The 20,851-nt window shown below is 35.1% G+C and overlaps 1 protein-coding gene across 1 annotated transcript in view; it reads left to right on the forward strand.

The window, feature by feature from the left end:
- The window catches only part of LOC137031480 (complement C3-like), a 141,710-nt gene extending 121,259 nt beyond the window's left edge, over nt 1-20,451 (forward strand). The window contains exons 37-41 of the mRNA XM_067402456.1: nt 1,243-1,332; nt 9,990-10,070; nt 10,762-10,845; nt 11,009-11,144; nt 18,940-20,451. Coding sequence (XP_067258557.1) covers nt 1,243-1,332; nt 9,990-10,070; nt 10,762-10,845; nt 11,009-11,144; nt 18,940-19,084 — 536 coding nt within the window. The 3' untranslated portion in view covers nt 19,085-20,451. The remainder of the gene's footprint in view (nt 1-1,242; nt 1,333-9,989; nt 10,071-10,761; nt 10,846-11,008; nt 11,145-18,939) is intronic.
- The last annotated feature ends 400 nt before the right edge of the window (nt 20,452-20,851 follow it).

Consider the following 20,851-nt stretch of genomic DNA (forward strand, 5'->3'; position numbering starts at 1 on the left):
AACATAACCAACACCTGATCCTTTTTTCTCTTTGCTTGACTAGCTGTTACAACTAAAGCAATTACTCATCTCCGTGATGGTGACTTAAAATTTTTGATTTTCTCCTTTGATTCTGCTTGCTAACAGCAGATCACCTTCCTGACACATTTATTGTGTTAAAATCATTGACTCAGTGAATGTGTCAGAATTAACACAACAAGCGTTGTCCCTAAACTCACACACTGATGTGTAAGAATTTGAATGTGTAAGAATTGTGTGATTTATGATACATTCGTGTGTTAAATATTTTAACGCTGCCTGTGATAAGAAGAATAACAAATAATATAATAAATAAATAATAAAAGTTACACAAAATGTGTTGTCCTTAACTAGACACACGGATGTGTTAAGATATAACACAGGTTGTGTTGTTTTTAACACCCGTGTGTTAAGTCATCCACCAATGAAGAAAGAGGCACAAACTTGCTTAATGGCATGCGATTGGATGATAGTTAACACATGTTGTGTTGGACACAGTGTTGTTTCTCTCTCTCTTTCTCTCTCTCTCTCTCTCTCTCTCTCTCTCTCTCTCTCTCTCACATTAGTGTGTTAAATATTTTATGCCTGTATTAAGAAAAAATAACACACTTATTGAGTTAAAAGTTACACAAAATGTGTTGTCCTTAACTAGACACAGGTGTTAAGATATAACACAGGTTGTGTTGTTTTTAACACATCTGTTTTAAGAGTGTAGACATCCTTCTCTGATGTCTCCATATGCTCTCTGCTTGCTCTGTTGTCAGTGTTTGTTTTTTTTTTTTTTCTGGACACAAACACTGTACAGATGCTGGTATCGCTCCCAAACAAATACATAAAATAAGCAATTCCAGTGCCAAATGATGATATTGTTTTGATGATTCTTACAAAAGGACTTTTCACAAACTATATATAAAATAATAGTACTGAAACAATGTTGGTGACATCTTCAACTGCATGCTGTCAAATGAGAAACCAGTCAGAAATGATCACATGATTTAAGTATCATGAGTCTCAAGTACAACATAAACATTTGTGGGCTGTGTCTTTGAATCACTAAAAAGAATAAGTATTAATTCAAATTATGTTTACTTGTGGGCTTTTCTCATCAGATATTGTTATATAAAATTTATTGAGATTAATTAAATTGCATATCTTGAATCTATTTACATATTTAATCAATTGACCTTCCTGCATTAAACCCATGTGTGTGTTTTTCTTTTCCAGATGCACGTTGTACAAAGTTCTACGGCCCTGATAGGGGAGATGGTGCTATATACAGACTGTGTAAGGGAGACCTGTGCCAGTGTGCAGAAGGTATTATCAGAAACAACAAATGCAATAGTTAAAATAGATATTATCATGTACTGTATCCTGAACTACTGAAATATTTTATTTGATGAACATTACAAGTGGACAGCAGGGAACCAAAGTGTCAGATAAAACAACCCAGCTAACAGAATTTTGTTATAAGAACGTTCTCTAAATATTCAGTTTTGGTTCTGGGAACATTAAAAATGTTATTACAAGGTTAGTATGATGTTCCTCAAACGTTCTTTCAACTTAATTTTGATCTATTTTGATATATTAGATCTAGATTGATATATATATATATATATATATATATATATATATATATATATATATATATATATATATATATATATATATATATATATATATATATATATAAATATATATTATACACACACACACACTGAATTAAAATCAGAATTTATTAAATGCTTTTCATTTTCACATTTTACAACATTTCATTTTAAACACATTTTTAAACATTCCATATGAGTCCATCTTGCCGGGTGTTAAAAAGTAACACTGAAGCAGTGTTAAAGTTAATGAGATAATTGATTGATGATTAAGTGATGATTGACAATTAGTGGAGACACCTGATGATAATAAGCAGAATCACTGAAGAAACAACAAGAGAAAAAGAGAGAGACGCAACAACTACAACTGACTTCCAGCCATTAACCTCTTAACTGTCACGATCCCGTTGGCGGGACGCCTCCCAGCCAGCACACCCATGTAGGGCCCACATGGTTTAGCCCAGATGAAATGAACATTGTTCAGAGTGAACACTACAGGCTGTTAAATGTAACACTGAATCAGTGTTGGAGTTAATGAGATAATCAAGTAATTGATTGAGTGATGGTTGAGAATTAATGAAGATAGCTGCTGTTAACAAGCAGAATGAATGAAAGAAAGAAACAACAAGAACAGAAAAAATCGAAACACTAGAACTACAACTGACTTCAGCTGCAGCCTTAGATAAAAGAAGACATTAAATCTCTCCAGATCTCAGCAGAGGATTAACCACTTAACTGTCACAGTCCCACTGGTTGGGCGCCTCCCAACCAGCACACCCTTGTTTAGCTCATGGTTTAGCCCAGATGAAATGAACACTACTCAGTGTGCGCACTACAGGCTGTTAAATGTAACACTGAATTGGTCTTGGAGTTAATGAGATAATTAGGTGATAACGAGCAGAATCACCGAAGGACAGAGGAACAATAAGAACTACGACTTCAGCCACAGCCTTCGATGAAATCAACTGAAGATAAAAGACATTAAATCTCTGAAGATCTGATTCAACAACTCCACAAACAGCATTACCAGCTTCACTTATTACTAACCAGACTGACTTTATTTCTGACATACATCTACAAAAGTTATTATTGAGAATTACCAGAGGTTTAGATGTTGATGATTTGTTGAAAATAATAGTTTTGTTTGATGTCACCGTGATCGAGGTCAGTCTTTGCTTTAGTTAGGCAGTTTGACTATCAACTTTATTAATGTTAGTTTTCCTGTGTCTGTTATAGCTGTTTGTTATGGCAATATTGACAAGAGAAAATATGATCAGCTCCTTTATGATAAGAACATAACTGTCATGTAGTGGCTTTTTTCACTCATCTAATGACTGAGCTTTATATGAATAAAATGTTAAGTTTGTGTTGACTCTTCTAGAAATAAAATGATAAAACGGTTTTAGTCAGAAAAGCTGAATGAATTTTAGAACACATTGTACACTAAACACTTTAAAACTCCATCATATCTTCCTCACACACAGACATCTACAATCAGCGTATGAATCTCAACAATGGTGACATGCTTCATGCCACAATGCATTCTGGGTGCATCATGCAAAACTCATCCATGGACCCCAGAATGCATTGCAGCATTAAGCATGTCACCATTGTTGAGATTCATGCGCTGATTCTTGATGTATGTTTGTGAGTAAATCTCACCGTAGATCAAAGTGTTTAGTGTACCATCTGTTTTAAAATCATTCAGATTTTCTGATTAAAACTGTGCTGGATCTTTACATGAATCACATTAAAACACAGTTAGTAAGATATTGCTCATATTAATCGCAGTTATAAGATCAGTGAATTAAGCCACTGCGCAGAGATTATATTCTTATCATGAAGCAGTTACAGCATCAGATTGAGTTTTCTCTTGTTTTTCTTGCCATAACTAATTCAGTTACAGCAGCCAGAGAAACCCTGATATTATTAAACACAAGTCAAACTACTCAACTAAAGTAAACTCTGATCACCATGATGGTAACATAAAAAAAAATTCAATAAAACATCAACAACAAAAAAACTCTCTCTTAATTCTCAATAAGAGCTTCTGTATATGGAGTTGTTTAATCATCTGCTGAGATCTGGAGAGATTTAATGTCTTCTTTTATCTTCAGTTGATTTCATCTAAGGCTGCGGCTGAAGTAAGTTGTAGTTCTAGTGTTTCGATTTTTTCTGTTCTTGTTTCTTTCTTTCATTCATTCTTCTTGTTAACAACAGCTATCTTCATTAATTCTCAATCATCACTCAATCAATTACTTAATTATCTCATTAACTCCAACACTGATTCAGTGTTACATTTAACAGCCTGTAGTGTTAACTCTGAACAATGTTCATTTCATCTGGGCAAAACCATGTGGCTCTACATGGGTGTGCTGGCTGAGAGGCGTCTCGCCAACGGGATCGTGACAGTTAAGAGGTTAAACAACTCCATATACAGAAGCTCTTATTGAGAATGAAGAGAGAGTTTTTTTTGTTGTTGTTGTTGTTGATGATGTTTTATTGATTTTTTTTATCTTACCATCATGGTGATCAGAGTTTACTTTAGTTGAGTAGTTTGACTTGTTTTTAATAATGTCAGGGTTTCTCTGGCTGCTGTAACTGAATTTGTTAGAGCAAGAAAAACAAGAGAAAACACAATCTGATGCTGTAACTGCTTCATGATATGAATATAATCACTGCGCAGTGGCTTAATTCACTGATCTTATAACTGAGTTTAATATGAGCAATGTCTTACTAACTGTGTTTTAATGTGATTCATGTAAAGATCCAGCACAGTTTTAATCAGAAAATCTGAATGATTTTAAAAGAGATTGTACATTAAACACTTTGATCTACGGTGAGATTTACTCACAAACATACATCAAGAATCAGCGTATGAATCTCAACAATGGTGACATGCTTAATGCTGCAATGCATTCTGGGGTCCATGGATGAGTTTTGCATGATGCACCCAGAATCGAATGCATTCGATTTGATTTTCTGTTCTTGTTTATTTCTTTCATTCATTCTTCTTGTTAACAGCAGCTATCTGCATTAATTCTCAATCATCACTCAATCAATTACTTGATTATCTCATTAACTCCAACACTGATTCAATGTTACATTTAACAGCCTGTAGTGTGCACTCTGAACAATGTTCATTTCATCTGGGCTAAACCATGTGGCCCTGGCTAGGAGGCGTCCCGCCAACGGGATCGTGACAGTTAAGGGGTTAAACCGTTTTATCATTGTATTTCTAGAAGAGTCAACACAAACTTAACATTTTATTCATATAAAGCTCAGCCATTAGATGAGTGAAAAAAGCCACTACATGACAGTTATGTTCTTATCATAAAGCAGCTGATCATATTTTCTCTTGTCAATGTTGCTATAAGAAACAGCTATAACAGACACAGGAAAACTAACACTAAAAGAGTTAAGAGTCAAACTGCCTAACTAAAGCAACGACTGACCTCGATCACAGTGACATCAAACAAAACTATTATTTTCAACAAATCATCAACATCTAAACCTCTGGTAATTCTTAATAAAAGCTTCTGTAGATGTATGTAAGAAATAAAGTCAGTCTGGTTAGTAATAAGTGAAGCTGGTAATGCTGTTTATGGAGATGTTTAATCAGATCTTCAGAGATTTAATGTCTTTTATCTTCAGTTGATTTCATCGAAGGCTGTGGCTGAAGTTGTAGTTCTTGTTGTTTCTCTGTCCTTCTGTGATTCTGCTCGTTATCAACTAATTATCTCATTAACTCCAAGACCAATACAGTGTTACATTTAATAGCCTGTAGTGTGCACACTGAGTAGTGTTCATTTCATCTGGGCTAAACCATGTGCTAAACAAGGGTGTGCTGGCTGGGAGGCGTCTGGCCAGTGGGACTGTGACAGTTAAGGGGTTAAACATTATACACTTATTATTAACCAGATTTGATTTCTGTCACACATCAACAAAAGTTCTTACTGAGAATTAACAGATGTTTAGATGTTAATGTTGGAATGAAAGTTTAGTTTGAAGTCACCATGATGGTGAAAAGCATTTCCTTTAGTTGGGCTCCTGACTCTATTTATTAACATTAATTTATCTTTGGCTGCTCCAGTTTTTGTGTTGTGTCTCTCTCTTTTTCTCTTGTTTCTTCAGTGATTCTGCTTATTATCATCAGGTGTCTCCACTAATTGTCAGTCATCACTCAATCATCAATCAATTATCTCATTAACTTTAACACCCGGTAAGATGGGACTCATATGGAATGTTTAAAAATATTGTTAAAGTAACACTAAAGCAGAGTTAAATTTAATGAGATAATTAAGCAATTAATTTGGGGATTATTGAACATTAATGATGAACACCTGCTGTTAACAAACAGAATAACTGAAGAAAAGAGAAACACAAGAACTGCAACTGACTTCAGCCACAGCCTTAGATGAAATCAACTGAACATAAAAGACATTAAATCTCTCAAGATCTGATTAAAAGATCTGATTCACTTATCACTTACCAGACTGACTTTATTTCTGTCACATGTATAAATAAGTTCTTACTGAGAATTAACAGAGAAAAAAAATATGCCACCATCATGATGGTCAGGGTTTGTTTTAATTGGGCTCTCGACACCTCTTATGTTTTTAAAATATTTTGTGTTTGAGCAGTTACAATAGTGTTTTACAAGAAACGCTTGTACATTGCCGAATCAATATTTGCTGCAATGCTTTTTATTTCTCTCCTCATGCTGTAGTTTCACGGGTTCTGATAATGCAAAACCAAAAAGTATAAATGACAAATTAAAGAGGCTCTACAGAATACAGAAGCTCTTATTGAGGGTTAATAGAAGTTTTTAGGTTTTGTTTGAGGTCACCATCATGGAGGTTGGTGGTTGCTTTAGTTGAGCTCTTGACCCCTGACTGTTATAGATCATTTTATCGACTCTGACTTTTGAGTCTCGTTCAACAAAATGAATGAATCTTTTTTAAAGTCATTTCATTCATTTTAGCAAAATGTAATTAAAAGGTTACGTGTTACTTCCCCAACACATCTACTAATTATGCAAACTTTGATCACACTACAAACAATACAAAACTACAATGCTATAAGATTCAGAAATGATTAATTCATTCTTTATCTGGGTCTTCAGTTTATGACAAGCTGATTAAGCTCACCTCACCTCTTGTCTGACAAGTCTTTGGGGTTAAGTCATTCCTTAATGACATGACAGGCAGTCCCATGCTAAACCAATGCATTCTGAGCCAGAAATAGAATTGTTTAGTTCTCTTCATGAGTCCTTCGGGTTTTGAGTCATTCCTTAATAACGTGACAGACCCATACGCAAACCAATGCATTCTGAGCCGGAAAGAGAATTGATTAGTTCTTTTTATGAGTCTTTCGGGTTTTGAGTCGTTCCTTAATAACGTGACAGACCCATACGCTATTTCTGACATTTCTGTCACTATGTTTTTGATACTGTTTCCTAAAGATCTGTGGTGTGTTATTATTTTATAAATAAATAAAGGCCTGTTATGAATAAAATTTTGATTAATCAGAATGCATTGGTTTAGCGTATGGGTCTGTCACATGATTAAGTAATGACTCAAAACCCGAAAGACTCATAAAAATAACTAATCAATTCTCTTTCCGGCTCAGAATGCATTGGTAGCGTATGGGTCTGTCACGTGATTAAGGAACGACTCAAAACCCGAAAGACTCATGAAATGAGCTAATCAATTGAATCATCAGGTGAACTACTAGCAGTACAGAACCTGTAGAATATTACACATGCATGACTGTACGAATCACCCCCCGAGACGACTCGTTCTTCCCGAGTCACATTAAAGATTTGTTCAAAATGAACAAATCGTTCAAGAATGACACATCACTATTATAGAGCTGCTTTCTTTATCAGCCACTGCATGTGTTTTCAGAAAACATTTCTGCATTGATAAAGAAGATGAGCATTTCTGTTTTAATAACAGGCAAACAACTGCAATAAAAGGGTTTAGTCAACTGCTTTATTGTATTTTTTTATTTTGATATTGAAGTATTATGTGAAAAGTAAACAACTCAAAAATCTGATTAGAATGTTTTATTTAACACTGAACTGTTTTATATTAGATTGTTCAAAACTCATTAAAATCTTGACACACCTAGACATCAGCACTCATCATACAAACCTCAACAATGGTGACAATAGAAAAAAAATTGAAGTTCGGTTCTTTTCTGTGAACTGGTTCTTTTGGACAGTTCGATTCAATAAACCGGTTGAAAAAAAATGGTTCACCGGTTCTTTTACGCTCCGACGTAATGACGTCATCAGCGATGACGTCGTCTATCGCAGGCAGGGATGAAAAAACTTAACACATTCAAATATATAAAGTCAATAATCATAACATCAGTCAACTAAAACATAATCTGAAGCATTTCTTACAATTTAGTTTTGCATCTAAAGCATCCAAACACATGACATATACAGGCAGTGATGGGCAAACAAAGTTTTACAGTTATAAAGTGAATACATTAGTCTTCATCAGAGTAGAAACCATGATCCTCTTACATTACGATTTATTTGTAATTAAATAAACACCAGATTGGCCCCTCATTCGAGTCCTCTCATAGCATCAGTTGTCCTAGTTAACCGGTGCTGTGACGTTACTGTTCTGTAGCTTCCAGAGGTGGAAAGTCCAGGGGTCAGAAAGTAAAAGTCCTGCCATATTTTTTTTCCACCCACTGAAGTGGTGTTAAAGTTAATGAGATAAATAAGTGATTCATTGAGTGATGATTGACCATTATTGAAGACACCTGATGATAACAAGCAGAATCACCAAAGGAGAAAATCACAATTTTTAAGAACAACTAAGAACAACTTTTGATGAAACCTTTGAATTATTTTGAAGAAAACTGGATCTTGTGCTGTAGAATCACAGTGCTGCTGTAATCAACAATGTGAATCTAACTCAGAAAAACATAACCAACGTTACCTGACCATCTTTTCTCTTTGCTTGTCTGGCTGTTATAACTCAGTTAAAACAGCCCAAACAAGAACTAATATTAAATAGTCAAGGGTCAAGAGCTCAACTAAAGCAAACCCTCATCTCCACGATGGTGTCTTAAAAATTGTGATTTTCTCCTTTGGTGATTCTGCTTGTTATCATCAGGTGTCTTCAATAATGGCCAATCATCACTTAATTAATCACTTATTTATCTCATTAACTTTAGCACTGCTTCAGTGGGTGGAAAAAAAATATGGCAGGACTTTTACTTTCTGACCCCTGGACTTTCCACCTCTGGTAGCTTCAGATCACACGCTGAATCACGCATGCGCAGTATCATCAGCTCACCGGTTCTCAAATCGGACACGTCCAAAAGAAGCGGTTCTCGGTTGTGTACTGGTGATCCGAAAACCGTTGCACTGTATAACTAAATAACTCTGGGATGGTGGTTTATTTCGAGAGGTAGTGTCAGGCACGTCAAAAAGTGAATAACTTTAGTAATTTGTGGATTCGTGTTTGCTAACTGGAGATGCGAACTGTTTGGAACGATTCAGACCGATTTGGTGAACTGGTTCAACCGGTTCACTGAAAAGAACCGGTTAAAAAGAACGTTTCGTTTGCGATCTGGACATTACTAACATTTACAAGGAAAAAAAAAGCAGTTGCTTACACCACTTTAATGCAGTTATTTATCTGTAATTAAAACAGACATGCTGATCTCTTTTGTCAGTGCAGAAATGTTTTCTGAAAACATGCAAGTACTCATAAAGAATTGCCTATATAGCATTCAGGGGTCAAGAGCTCAACTAAAGCAACCACCAACCTCCATGATGGTGACCTCAAACTAAACATCTAAACTGTTAATTCTCAGTAAGAACTTCGTAGACGTGTGACAGAAATAAAGTCAGTCTGGTTAGTAATAAGTGAAGCTGGTAATGCTGTTTGTGGAGTTGTTTCATCAGATCTTCAGAGATTTAATGTCTTTGATCTTCAGTTCATCTAAGGCTGTGGCTGAAGAAAGTTGTAGTTTGTGTTCTTATTTCTCTTTCTTTCAGTGCTTGTTCACAGCAGGTGAATAACCATCATACTAACCTTCTTGGAATGTTACAAATCAACGTTCCTACAATGTTGAATTTTAGATCAAAATTAAGTTGAAAGAACGTTTGAGGAACATTATACCTTATAAAAACGTTCCTGTAACGTCAAGAAAACTGGACGTTTTTAATGTTTCCAGAAATTCTGTTAGCTGGGCAGCTCCATAATAATGGCTTCTTTACATGGAAAAAGTTCTAATACATTCTATGTTTTTCTTGTTTATGACAATTTTATGGATATTTGTGTGTGATTGCAAGTGTGTACACGTGTGCATGAACATAAACTTCTCTGAACACAGAAAAATGCACTTACCAGAAGAAAGAAAACGTAAAAGAAGAGGATCGTTTGGTTGAAGCCTGTAAAGTTGGCATGGATTATGGTAAATTATTTTGTTAATTCATGTTCATGACTGTCATACTTCAAGAAGTTTCATTATTTACACACTCTCATGTTGTTCTAAACATGCAGGATCCTGTTGTTTTTCTGTGGAATTATTTTTTATTTATTTTTTTATTATAAATCATGGACAGAATGCAAACAAGTGAGCACACTGCTGCCAATAAAAAACAGTTCGCCAAATCAGATATGACGTTATGTGTTGCTCTTTTCATAATGACCATGTCGGTTAAGCTTCATAATTGGCAAACACACAATAAGAGTAGAACATTTGGCTTGTGCACTGTATTCCAAGTCTCCTGAAATTAAACAATAGCTTTGTGTGAGGATCAGACCCAAATTTAAGTTATTCACTGAATATGATCTCCTCAAGTGAACTGTTAACTCAAGAACTACTGCAGTTTAATCAGTGAGTCTGTGAGTGATGAATGGAGTGTTTTTTATTATTATTTAAATGTCATATTTTTGTGGGAAAAAATATTTTTTGGTGTTTTGCTGAAGAAAGTAAGCCATACAGGTCTGGATCAACATGATGTAAATGTGTTGGTGTGTGTGTGTGTGCGTGTGTGTGTGTGTGGACTTCCTTTAACCCTTGTGTAAATGCAAGTTTAAAAAGTTTGACCTGATCCTTTGATGTTAAATGTAGATAACAATATAACATGTATATTTGACAGTTTATAAGGTCACAGTGGTGGGGATGGATCTGGCACTGGACTCTGACATCTATCACTTGAAGGTGGACAAGGTGCTGAAAGAAGGTACGGTTCAATACTTTCTCCATGTTTCTCCACTGATCATGAAATGCATTTGAAATGTGTCTGATTCCAGTTAAATGATGTTTCTCCTCTCAAACACATGTTTAGCATGAGGCTACATTGCATTGTAGTGAAAGTGCTTCTTAAACACTGTTCTGTCTTGTAGGAAATGATGAGAATGTTGAGGGGAAAGTCAGACCATTTTTGGCTCGTCCCAGTTGCAGAGATCATTTGGGATTGGTTAAAGACAAGTCGTACCTCATCATGGGTAAATCATCTGTCCTGTCAAAGCTAGGAGGAAGGTAAGTGTTCACTGTGTGTCTGTAAATAACAGCATTTACCTGAGATTTATGATTTATGTGTTTAAATTATGTAGAATGTTATTCATGGTTCTTTTCTTTCATAATGCATTTTTAATAATCTAGAAAAGAAACTTGAATAAATAAAAAAATACAAATGATACTAATATGACTTAAATACAAATCCTCTACAAAGAACATATTTTCTGAAGTAATTTCAATCATTTTATGGGGTTTAAATCACAGAGACATTTGTGGTTTGTGTGCGAGAGCTCTAGGCCGAACTGGAACGCTTCTCACTGGATCTTGCAGCACTGGTCACGTGATCAAGATGGTCAGAGCGTAACAGAGGTGGACATTCCAGGGGTCAGAAAATAAAAGTCCTGCCATATTTTTATCTCATCCACTGAAGCATTAATGAGATAATTAAGTGATAAATTGAGTGATGATTGAGCATTATTGAAGACACCTGATGATAACAAGCAGAATCACCAAAGGAGAAAAATCACAATTTTTAAGTTACCATCATCGAGGTCAGGGTTTATTTTAGTTGAGCTCTTAACCCTTGACTTTTTAGTCTTAGAATTTGTTTGGGCAGTTTTAACTGCATTAAAACCAACCAAACAAGCAAAGTTAAAAGATGATCAGGTGGTGTTGGTTATGTTTTTGCATAAACATTATTTGATATGAATCACTGAACTCATTTAAAGCCCAATCTCTGAGTTAGTTTTACATTATTGATTACAGCAGCACTGTGATTCTACAGCACAATCAGCTTTTACAATACAATTTTTTTTTTTTTAAGAGTTCTAATTTTTTTAAAAACACTCATTTAAACACACAAACATCAAGAATCATCCTGTGAATCTCAACAGTGGTGGCCATCATAAAGCATGTTGCAATGCATTCTGGGAGCCACCAATCAAAATTCATCCATGGCTCCCATCATGCATTACTCTATGAATAAATTATGAGCTAAATTTTCTTAGTAATTTCATTTATTCTCACTATTAAAATTTTGCTGTTTTTCTGTGACTTTTTAGTAGCTTGTTTTCTAATGTTCAGAGTTGATCTGTTGATCAGAATATGTTGCTTGTCACCGTTGTTGAGATTCACAGGCTGATTCTTGATGTCTGTTTTAATGCAGTTAAAACTGCCCAAACAAAATCTAATACTAAAGAGGCAAGGGTCATGAGCTTAACTAAAGCAAACCCTGACCTCGATGATGGTAATTTAAAAATTGTGATTTTCTCCTTTGGTGATTTTGCTTTTTATCATCAGGTGTCTTCAATAATGCTCAATCATCACTCAATTAATCACTTAATTATCTCATTAATGCTTCAGTGGATGAGATAAAAATATGGCAGGACTTTTACTTTCTGACCCCTGGAATGTCCACCTCTGGAGCGTAAACACATTGGCTCTAAGCTCACGCTAAAATGTGTTTTGGTCTGAGCTGATAAATATTCTATGTGGCACGGTTCATAAAGGTGCTGTTTCATTCAGCTTTTGTTAGAGGTCGCACTGGTGCCACTACCAATATGCCAATATATCTGATAAACCAGCTAACAGAATTTTGTTATAAGAACTTTCTCTAAATATTCAGTATTGGTTCTGGGAACATTAAAAACGTCCAGTTTTCTTGACGTTATAGGAACGTTTTTATAAGGTATAACGTTCTAAGCGTTCCTGCTAAATGTTCTTTCAACTTAATTTTGATCTAAAATTCAACATTGTAGGAACGTTGATTTGTAACATTCCAAGAACATGAAAATGTCCAGTTTCCTTAATGTTAGTAGAATGTTATTTAAAGGTTAGTATGATGTTCCTGAAACATTCTTTCAATCATTCAAACACCTGCTGTGAACAAACACCAAAGAAAGAGAAATAAGAACACAAACTACAACTTTCTTCAGCCACAGCCTGAGATAAACCGAAGATAAAAGACATTAAATCTCTGAAGATCTGATCAAACAACTCCACAAACAGCATTACCAGCTTCACGTATTACTAACCAGGGGTGCTTTTCCCAAAAGCATAGTTGGTGATCCATGGTCGTAAGTCCCATTTAACTCTATTGGTAATGATGGAACGTGCGAACTTCCTGTAACGTCAAGAAAACTGGAAGTTTTTTACATTCCCAGAACCAACACTGAATATTTAGAGAACGTTCTTATAAGAAAATTCTGTTAGCTGGGCTATTAGACCTTGTCAGGCGTTTTTACAGTAAAATACTTGCAACACTGTTGCCAGTAATTTACTGTTGATTGTATAGTTATTTACTGTAATCTACAGTATTTTACTGTAAACATACCATGCACTAAATTAAAACTCGTGTTACGTCATTTAATTTGCAGAAACCAACTGCCTAAAATTGTCAGACTGCCATTTACAAACTAATATTTATTACATGCTAGTAATGTGAGCATATTATTATTTTGAATTTATTTAAAAACATTTTAGATAGAGATTTTCAATGCACCATCAAATACACAGTCACCATCTGTTAAATAAAGGTGCCCTAGAATTAAAAATTGAATGTACCTCGGCATAGTTAAATAACAAGAGTTCAGTACATGGAAAAGACATACAGTGAGTCTCAAACTCCATTGTTTCCTCCTTCTTATATAAATCTCATTTGTTTAAAAGACCTCCGGAAAACAGGCAAATCTCAACATAACACCGACTGTTACGTAACAGTCGCGATCATTTATATGTATGACCCCAATATTTGCATATACCAGCTCATGATTGAGGTATTACACAAGGGCAGAACGTCTGGATCTGTGCACAGCTGAATCATCAGACTAGGTAAGCAAGCAAAGAAAACAGCGAAAAATGGCAGATGGAGCAACAAAAACTGACATGATCCATGAAAACATGATATTTTTAGAGATATTTGTAAACTGTCTTTCTAAATGTTTTGTTTACATGTTGCTAATGTACTGTTAAATGTGGTTAAATTTACCATAGTTTCTTACTGTATTCAAGAGCCATCGCTATTTTCATTATCTGTATAATTCATAAACACAACTTCATTCTTTATAAATCTCTCCAAAAGTGTAGTGTTAGCCAGTTAGCCACAAAGCATAGCCTCAAACTCATTCAATATCAAATGTAAACACCCAGATAAATACTATACTTACATGATCTGACGCATGCATGCAGTATGCATGACGAACACTTTGTAAAGATCCATTTGAGGGTTATATTAGCTGTGTGAACTTTGTTTATGCTGTGATAGAGTCGAGAGCTCGGGAGGCCGCAACCTGAAATCGGCTCATTTCCAAATATGCCTTAAAATAGGCAGTTAAAAAAAATGAATAAAAAAAAAATCTATGGGGTATTTTGAGCTGAAACTTCATAGACACATTCAGGGGACACCTTAGACTTATATTACATCTTTAAAAAAAAAAAAAATGTTCTAGGGCACCTTTAAATAAAACAACATGCAGCATATGACCAATGCCTTTTGATCTCCTCCTGAACTTAAGCACAGGCTCTACTCTTCAGCACAATGGTGACCCACAAAACTCAATTTTACAGTAAACTACTGGCAACAGTGTTGCCAGTTTATTACTTTTTTTTTTTTTTTACGTACAGTTTGTTAAAATACATTTTGTGGGTGTGTCTTTTTATCTTGCACCTTTAACCCTTTCAACTCCACAGGAACATCCTCTAGTGTCCACACTACAGAGTAAAAGTAACATTGAGGCTGTGTTGCATTGAGATAATTAAGTTAATATTTAAAGTCCCTGTAAAGTCATTTTAAAGTATGTGTTTTGAGCTTGTCACACCACAGAAAAATGTGTTATTAACCACCCAGCCAAATTTGAATTATTAAAAAAATCTGCAAGTAAATGAAATAAGTTATCAAAATCTCGAAAAAATAGGCAGCGCTCTCTGCTCTCAAACGCTGGGGGCGTGTCCGCTGTCGGCGTTGAAACCACGCCCACTCGCGAGAGCTGCCGTTTCACTTTACTTTTCTAATGAGTCAAACTGATGTATACAAACAAAAGAACCACGTTAGAGGGTTGCACATTTTAGTAGAGTTACTGTGGAGTACCTATTATAACATAAGCACACACGACAACTTACACTCATTGGGCACGTACTGCCGGACTGTTGTCGAGTCGACAAATGACGGTGCCGCGAGACGGGAGGATGAAGGCCGGGACGGGAGAGACTCTGTCCGGTCACATATATCATTGGTTATCATCGGGACGGTAAGAAGGCCGAGGCGGGAGGGGTGGACGAGGTCTGTTCAGTCACATTCACCAAAAACAGCGGATTATCTGTGAATCCCAGCTGTCTGATGAAAGTTTGTAAAATATCCGGTTTACAACGATCACTTTAGAATCCTTCATATCGTTTTAGGAAATTTAAATAAGGAGACCGATATTTTATATTTTAACAACCATGTAAGGCATTAATAAATGTACAAAGGGCTGTATAACTGTAATGACACTCGAGACACAGCGAGTGAACCGCTGTAGAGTTAGAGGCGGCGCCACGCTCGGTGCGTCATCGACAGTTGTATAGAGTCAGGGGCGGGGCTATGCTCGGGGGACGATGTGCGTCATTAGACCCCTGTTTTAGCTCCGCTCCAAAAAATCCTGAGCAGAGACTTGGTGAAAAACTGTGTAATGCTCTAACTTCATAATTAAGCATTAATCAATTCACAGACTTTGTAATGTGTTTCAGCAATACATTTGTAACATTTATAAAGTGTTTAGAAAGAATTCTCAGAATTGACTTTACAGGGACTTTAAGTGATGATTGAGCATTAATAATAAACACCTGCTGTTAACAAGCAGACCCACTGAAAAGAGGAACAAGAATGGAAAAAAAAAGCAGAACTGTCTTCCAGCCATTATACATTATTACACTTATTACTGACCAGTTTAACTTTCTTATTTCTACCGAAGATATTATTGAGAACTAACAGAAGTTTAGATGTTGATATTTTTTTGAAAATTTTTGGTTTGATGTCACCATTAAGGAGATCAGCGTTTTCTTTAGTTGAACTCTTGAACCTTGAGTTTTTAACATCAGTATTTTTTCTTTTATTCACTCTGGTTGTTTTAACTATTTTTCCAAGCCATGTTTGGTATGAGGAAGGAAAAAAAAAGAGATGATAATTGAGTGCTGATAATGATGTAACTGTGACAGTTTCTGGATTCACTGATCTGACAATATTTAATCCCTTGTGTTACATTATTAAGAAGCTAAAGTTTGGCCTTACCACAACGAGTTAAAAAAAAATGGCATTGAAGAAAATTTTTTGAACACAATGCAAAAATCAAACAAACAAAAAAACAGCTGCATTACCATATAGATACACACAGATATAAAAAATCAGCATGTCAATCTCCACAATGGTGGCAATAAAAAATACCATTCAGCTGCATAATTTTTTATAGTTTTATATTTTTAATAGTTTTGTACTATGCTGGCACCCAGGATGCATTGCAACATTAAACCCTCTGGCCTTCTTCGGTCATTTCTGACCGAAAGATTTTATATTTTGAATTGTTAAAAATCGTAGCTTTGTCGGAATGAGATGACACTTGGTGACTTTTGTAGCATTACCAATATGAACACACAAAAAAATCAAGGACATGATTCGGACATGTTAAGGCATTGTAAAAAAAAGTCACACTTACCTTCTTTTCGGTCAAAAATGACCGACATAGGAAATGAATGGGAAATACGAAAAAATACAACAACTCAGAGAATCTTTTGTTGGTACAAACTACAAATCAGACACTGTGCAGAAACAAAGTGTGCAGCACTGAAGGGGGGACACTCTGAAATGCCAAGAGTGCAAAATAGACACAACCACCACCCCACCCCCCTCCCCCCACACACATATATATGAATCAGCACGACTATAAGACAGAGCAAGTTTATGCAAATGTGTGAAATAAAAGCAAAAATTCAGCCACAAAGCAGTAAAAAATGAACTGCAAGAAAGGGGTTACACTCTAAAACACCAAGAGTACAAAATAGAAACACCCACTCACTTACACACATTCACAGACAAACACACACACAACACACCATTATACACATACAAATGAACCAGTGTGGCTGTAATAGTATGGTAAAATTGAGCCAAAACTCAAATAAGAGGATGAAATCAGATCAAACACAGATTTTTTAAGCTGTTATAAAACACACCTGTTCATTTTTGTTATTTTTTATTGAATTTTGATGTTACGTGTAACAAAATGGCGCCCTCTATGTTCAGGTTTGACTGTAGTAAAATTAATACAAAAACCGATGCTTCAAATCAACATAAAAAAATAAATAAAAATCTAAACCTTGACAAAAAGTAGTCTTTGAGAATGTCTAAGTTTAAATCCATATCCAAAACTTAATAAAAATAAGTGTTTGTGTCCAAAAACCACTAGAGAATTTTATATAGAGCTCTATGGGAATCTAGTGGTTACGACATGGCATTGCATAAGTTTTTCTTTTTTTACTCTCACCAAATGGCACTAATCTACCTTCAAAAAAATTATTTTAAATGCCTTGTCTCTATTTTAACATGGAATACTGCTTTAATTGAAAAATAATTTAAAAATATGTTAAAAAAAAATCTATTATTTTCAATGGGGAAAAATAGTTAATAAAAATTGTATAAATATTGCATAGTATCATAAAATACCCTCAAAATTTTATATAATAATCAAAAAATATTATAGAACAAGAATATATTACATTGGTTTTCCTGAGGAACAAAAAAGTTACTTTCCAAGGCTTCGGTCACTTTTGACCGTAAAGAAGGTAAGTGTGACACCTAAACGAAGAGGGCCAGAGGGTTAAACTTTTAAATGTCACGACTGTTGATGTCTGTGTGACTTCAGTATTCTTCTAAATAACTACAGAGTACCAAGACATTGTTGCATCTCATTCTTTTAAAGAGACATTGAATAATCAATAAATATAAAGTGCCCATGAAATCAAAATTAGACAGATGAGTAAATTAGCCAAGTCCATGATGATTACAACATCATCAGCCAAAAACCCCTGACCAACTTCAGTACAGCAGCAAGAGAAAGTTCATGTTAAAGAGTCAAGAGCCCAACTAAAGCAGACACTGGGCACCACGATGGTGACTACGAACTTCTGTACAGGTATGAAAGAAATAATCTCAAACTGGTTTGTAAACTGGTTTGACACTCAGTGTGGCTGAAGTCAGTTGTAGTTCTTGTGTTTCTGCTCGTCTCTTTTTTCTGTTCTTGTTTCTCTGTTCTTCAGTGATTCTGCTTATCAGGTGTTCATCAGTGTCTGAATTCACTCACTTCTTTTCATTCACTCTGTCCAGTGGACTATATTAGTGAACTAATGTAGGGAATAGTGAATGAGGGTATAGGGTGTGATTTAGAACACAGCCTCTGAGTGTCGACTTTGAGCGATGTTAACTCACAGTATGTTCCTGTAGGCTATTTTTTCAACAATGTCAAATATTACCCAGAATGCATTATTTTCTACAGTATATTAGTTTAGCTGTCAGAATTTGCCCATTTTTCTACAGCAAGGTCTAACAGTGTGGGAAGTGAGTAAACATGAATTTTATAGAAATTAATGAGAAAAAGGTGTTATTTAAAGGCTATATTTCTTGGGAAAATAAATATTAATAAATAAAAATGTATGAAACCAACATTAATACAAATATTTTTAAAATGCTTATTTTTTTATTACTTTGGACATCCTTGTGCTTCGTAGATGCATACAGTGCAGCTAAATCAGTCATTTTGTCTGTTTTGTCTTCACTTCTCTGTTGTTTTAGTGCACGGTACATTTTGGGAGAGGAGACCTGGATGGAATACTGGCCGACAAGAGAGGAAAGCCAAACTAAAGAATACAGGAAGCAGTACATCGGCATCAGAGAAGTCGAGAATAAGTTCAGCAACAATCAAGGATGTACCACATAATTACATAACACCTATTTGTCGATTATAGAAAATTAAACATTATCTCTTGAATACTCTCAATAACTCTTAAAAATATTGTTTTAGCCAAAATACTTTGTTGCAAAAAAAAAAAAAAAAAGTTGACTAATTGGAATCTTTACTAATTAATCATGGTGTGATATACAGTGTCTGGCAATAATATTCTGATTTCTTTCTCTTTTTTGCTCTGAATTACAAATTCAACATCATAATTCGTTTTGTATAATATTTTGAATCTGTGTCTCAGTTTAAAAATCATAAGAGACTTTGCAGGAGAATTTCTGAATAAACCCCCCATAATTCAGGTTGTGAATCTGAAATCTGAATTTGTATAAATAAAGGCTAAACATTATTCTAAATGAATAAAACAGAAACTGAAATTAAATAAATGGGTCCAGATTTATATAAAAGTAGAGGAAAAACAAAAGTGGAAGACAATGGAACAGTTACATAATTTTACATGTCTAAATATTGACGTAAATCAAGTCGAGACACTTTTATTTACACTGCAGATTGCTTCAAAGCTGCTTTTATGGTGACAGAGGGAAAATAAATTTTGCTGTAAAGCAGCTCTTGAAGAAAATTGTGTCTTGTCCAGATCGAGTAAGTTATAAAAATCATTAGTTATTAATTTAGTTCATTAATCTATGAGAAAACAGTGATGGAAGGCGGTCCAAGATGGCACCCTGAACACATGTGTTTGTGGGTTCAGCAATTCCAACCTTGTTTTAGAATGAATGTTGAGAAGATCTATTGAGAAATAACCCTTCTGGATGCACTTGCAGGTGATTTAAGATATGAAAGAAGAGATTGTCAGGATATGGAACAAATCTCTGGAATGATACCATTGAGTTGTCTGCAGTGAGGTCAAAAGTTTGAAAAAAAAAAAAAGAGTTTATTCTATTGACTATTTGTTATTAAAATATTATATTCACCAATAATACTTTATTGTCACAAATCATGTTCAGAATTGATTTTAACAGAGTGGTTCAGTGTTTTTTTCCTAGGCTGAAAACGCTGTATTTTTCATATATTTTAGCTTTATTCTACACCTCTGTTTGCACTGTCATATGAACAGCTTGTTTGACTTCCTGCTTCTATGAAGCCACTCCCTCTGAAATACGCAATGTGGTCAGATTGGTTAGCTGGCCCAGTGTATCCAGAGCCACCATGATTCGCTGAAGCACCTGGAAACGACACGCCCCTTAACCATTTGTTGTTTCAGTGAAATGTAAATAATGGCGTCTATATTGCTGTATCAAATTGAGCCGAATCAGACCCAGATGAAGAGGGTCAGGCACTGTTGGATGCTGCTGCTATTTGTTAGCTTTCAATAGGCTATACAGTTTTATCCTGATTAAAGCTTTACTGTAGCCGAATACATGACTGAATAGTAGCATTTTTGTAAAGGTAGTGTTTAATTCATAGCATGAACAACTGTTTGTCTAGGAACATCCCAGCTAACCAAAATACATGACTGTTACGCAGAGGTGGGAAGTCCAGGGGTCAGAAAGTAAAAGTCCTGTCATATTTTTATTCTACCCACTGAAGCATTAATGAGATAATTAAGTGATAAATTGAATGATGATTGAACATTATTGAAGACACCTGATGATAACAAGCAAAATCACTAAAGGAGAAAATCACAGTTTTTAAGTTACCATCATCGAGGTCAGGGTTTGTTTTAGTTGAGCTCTTGACCCTTGACTATACATTATTGATTACAGCAGCATTGTGACTCTACAGATG

Source organism: Chanodichthys erythropterus, chromosome 12 (assembly GCF_024489055.1).
Source record: "Chanodichthys erythropterus isolate Z2021 chromosome 12, ASM2448905v1, whole genome shotgun sequence".
Taxonomy (NCBI): Eukaryota; Metazoa; Chordata; class Actinopteri; order Cypriniformes; family Xenocyprididae; genus Chanodichthys; species Chanodichthys erythropterus.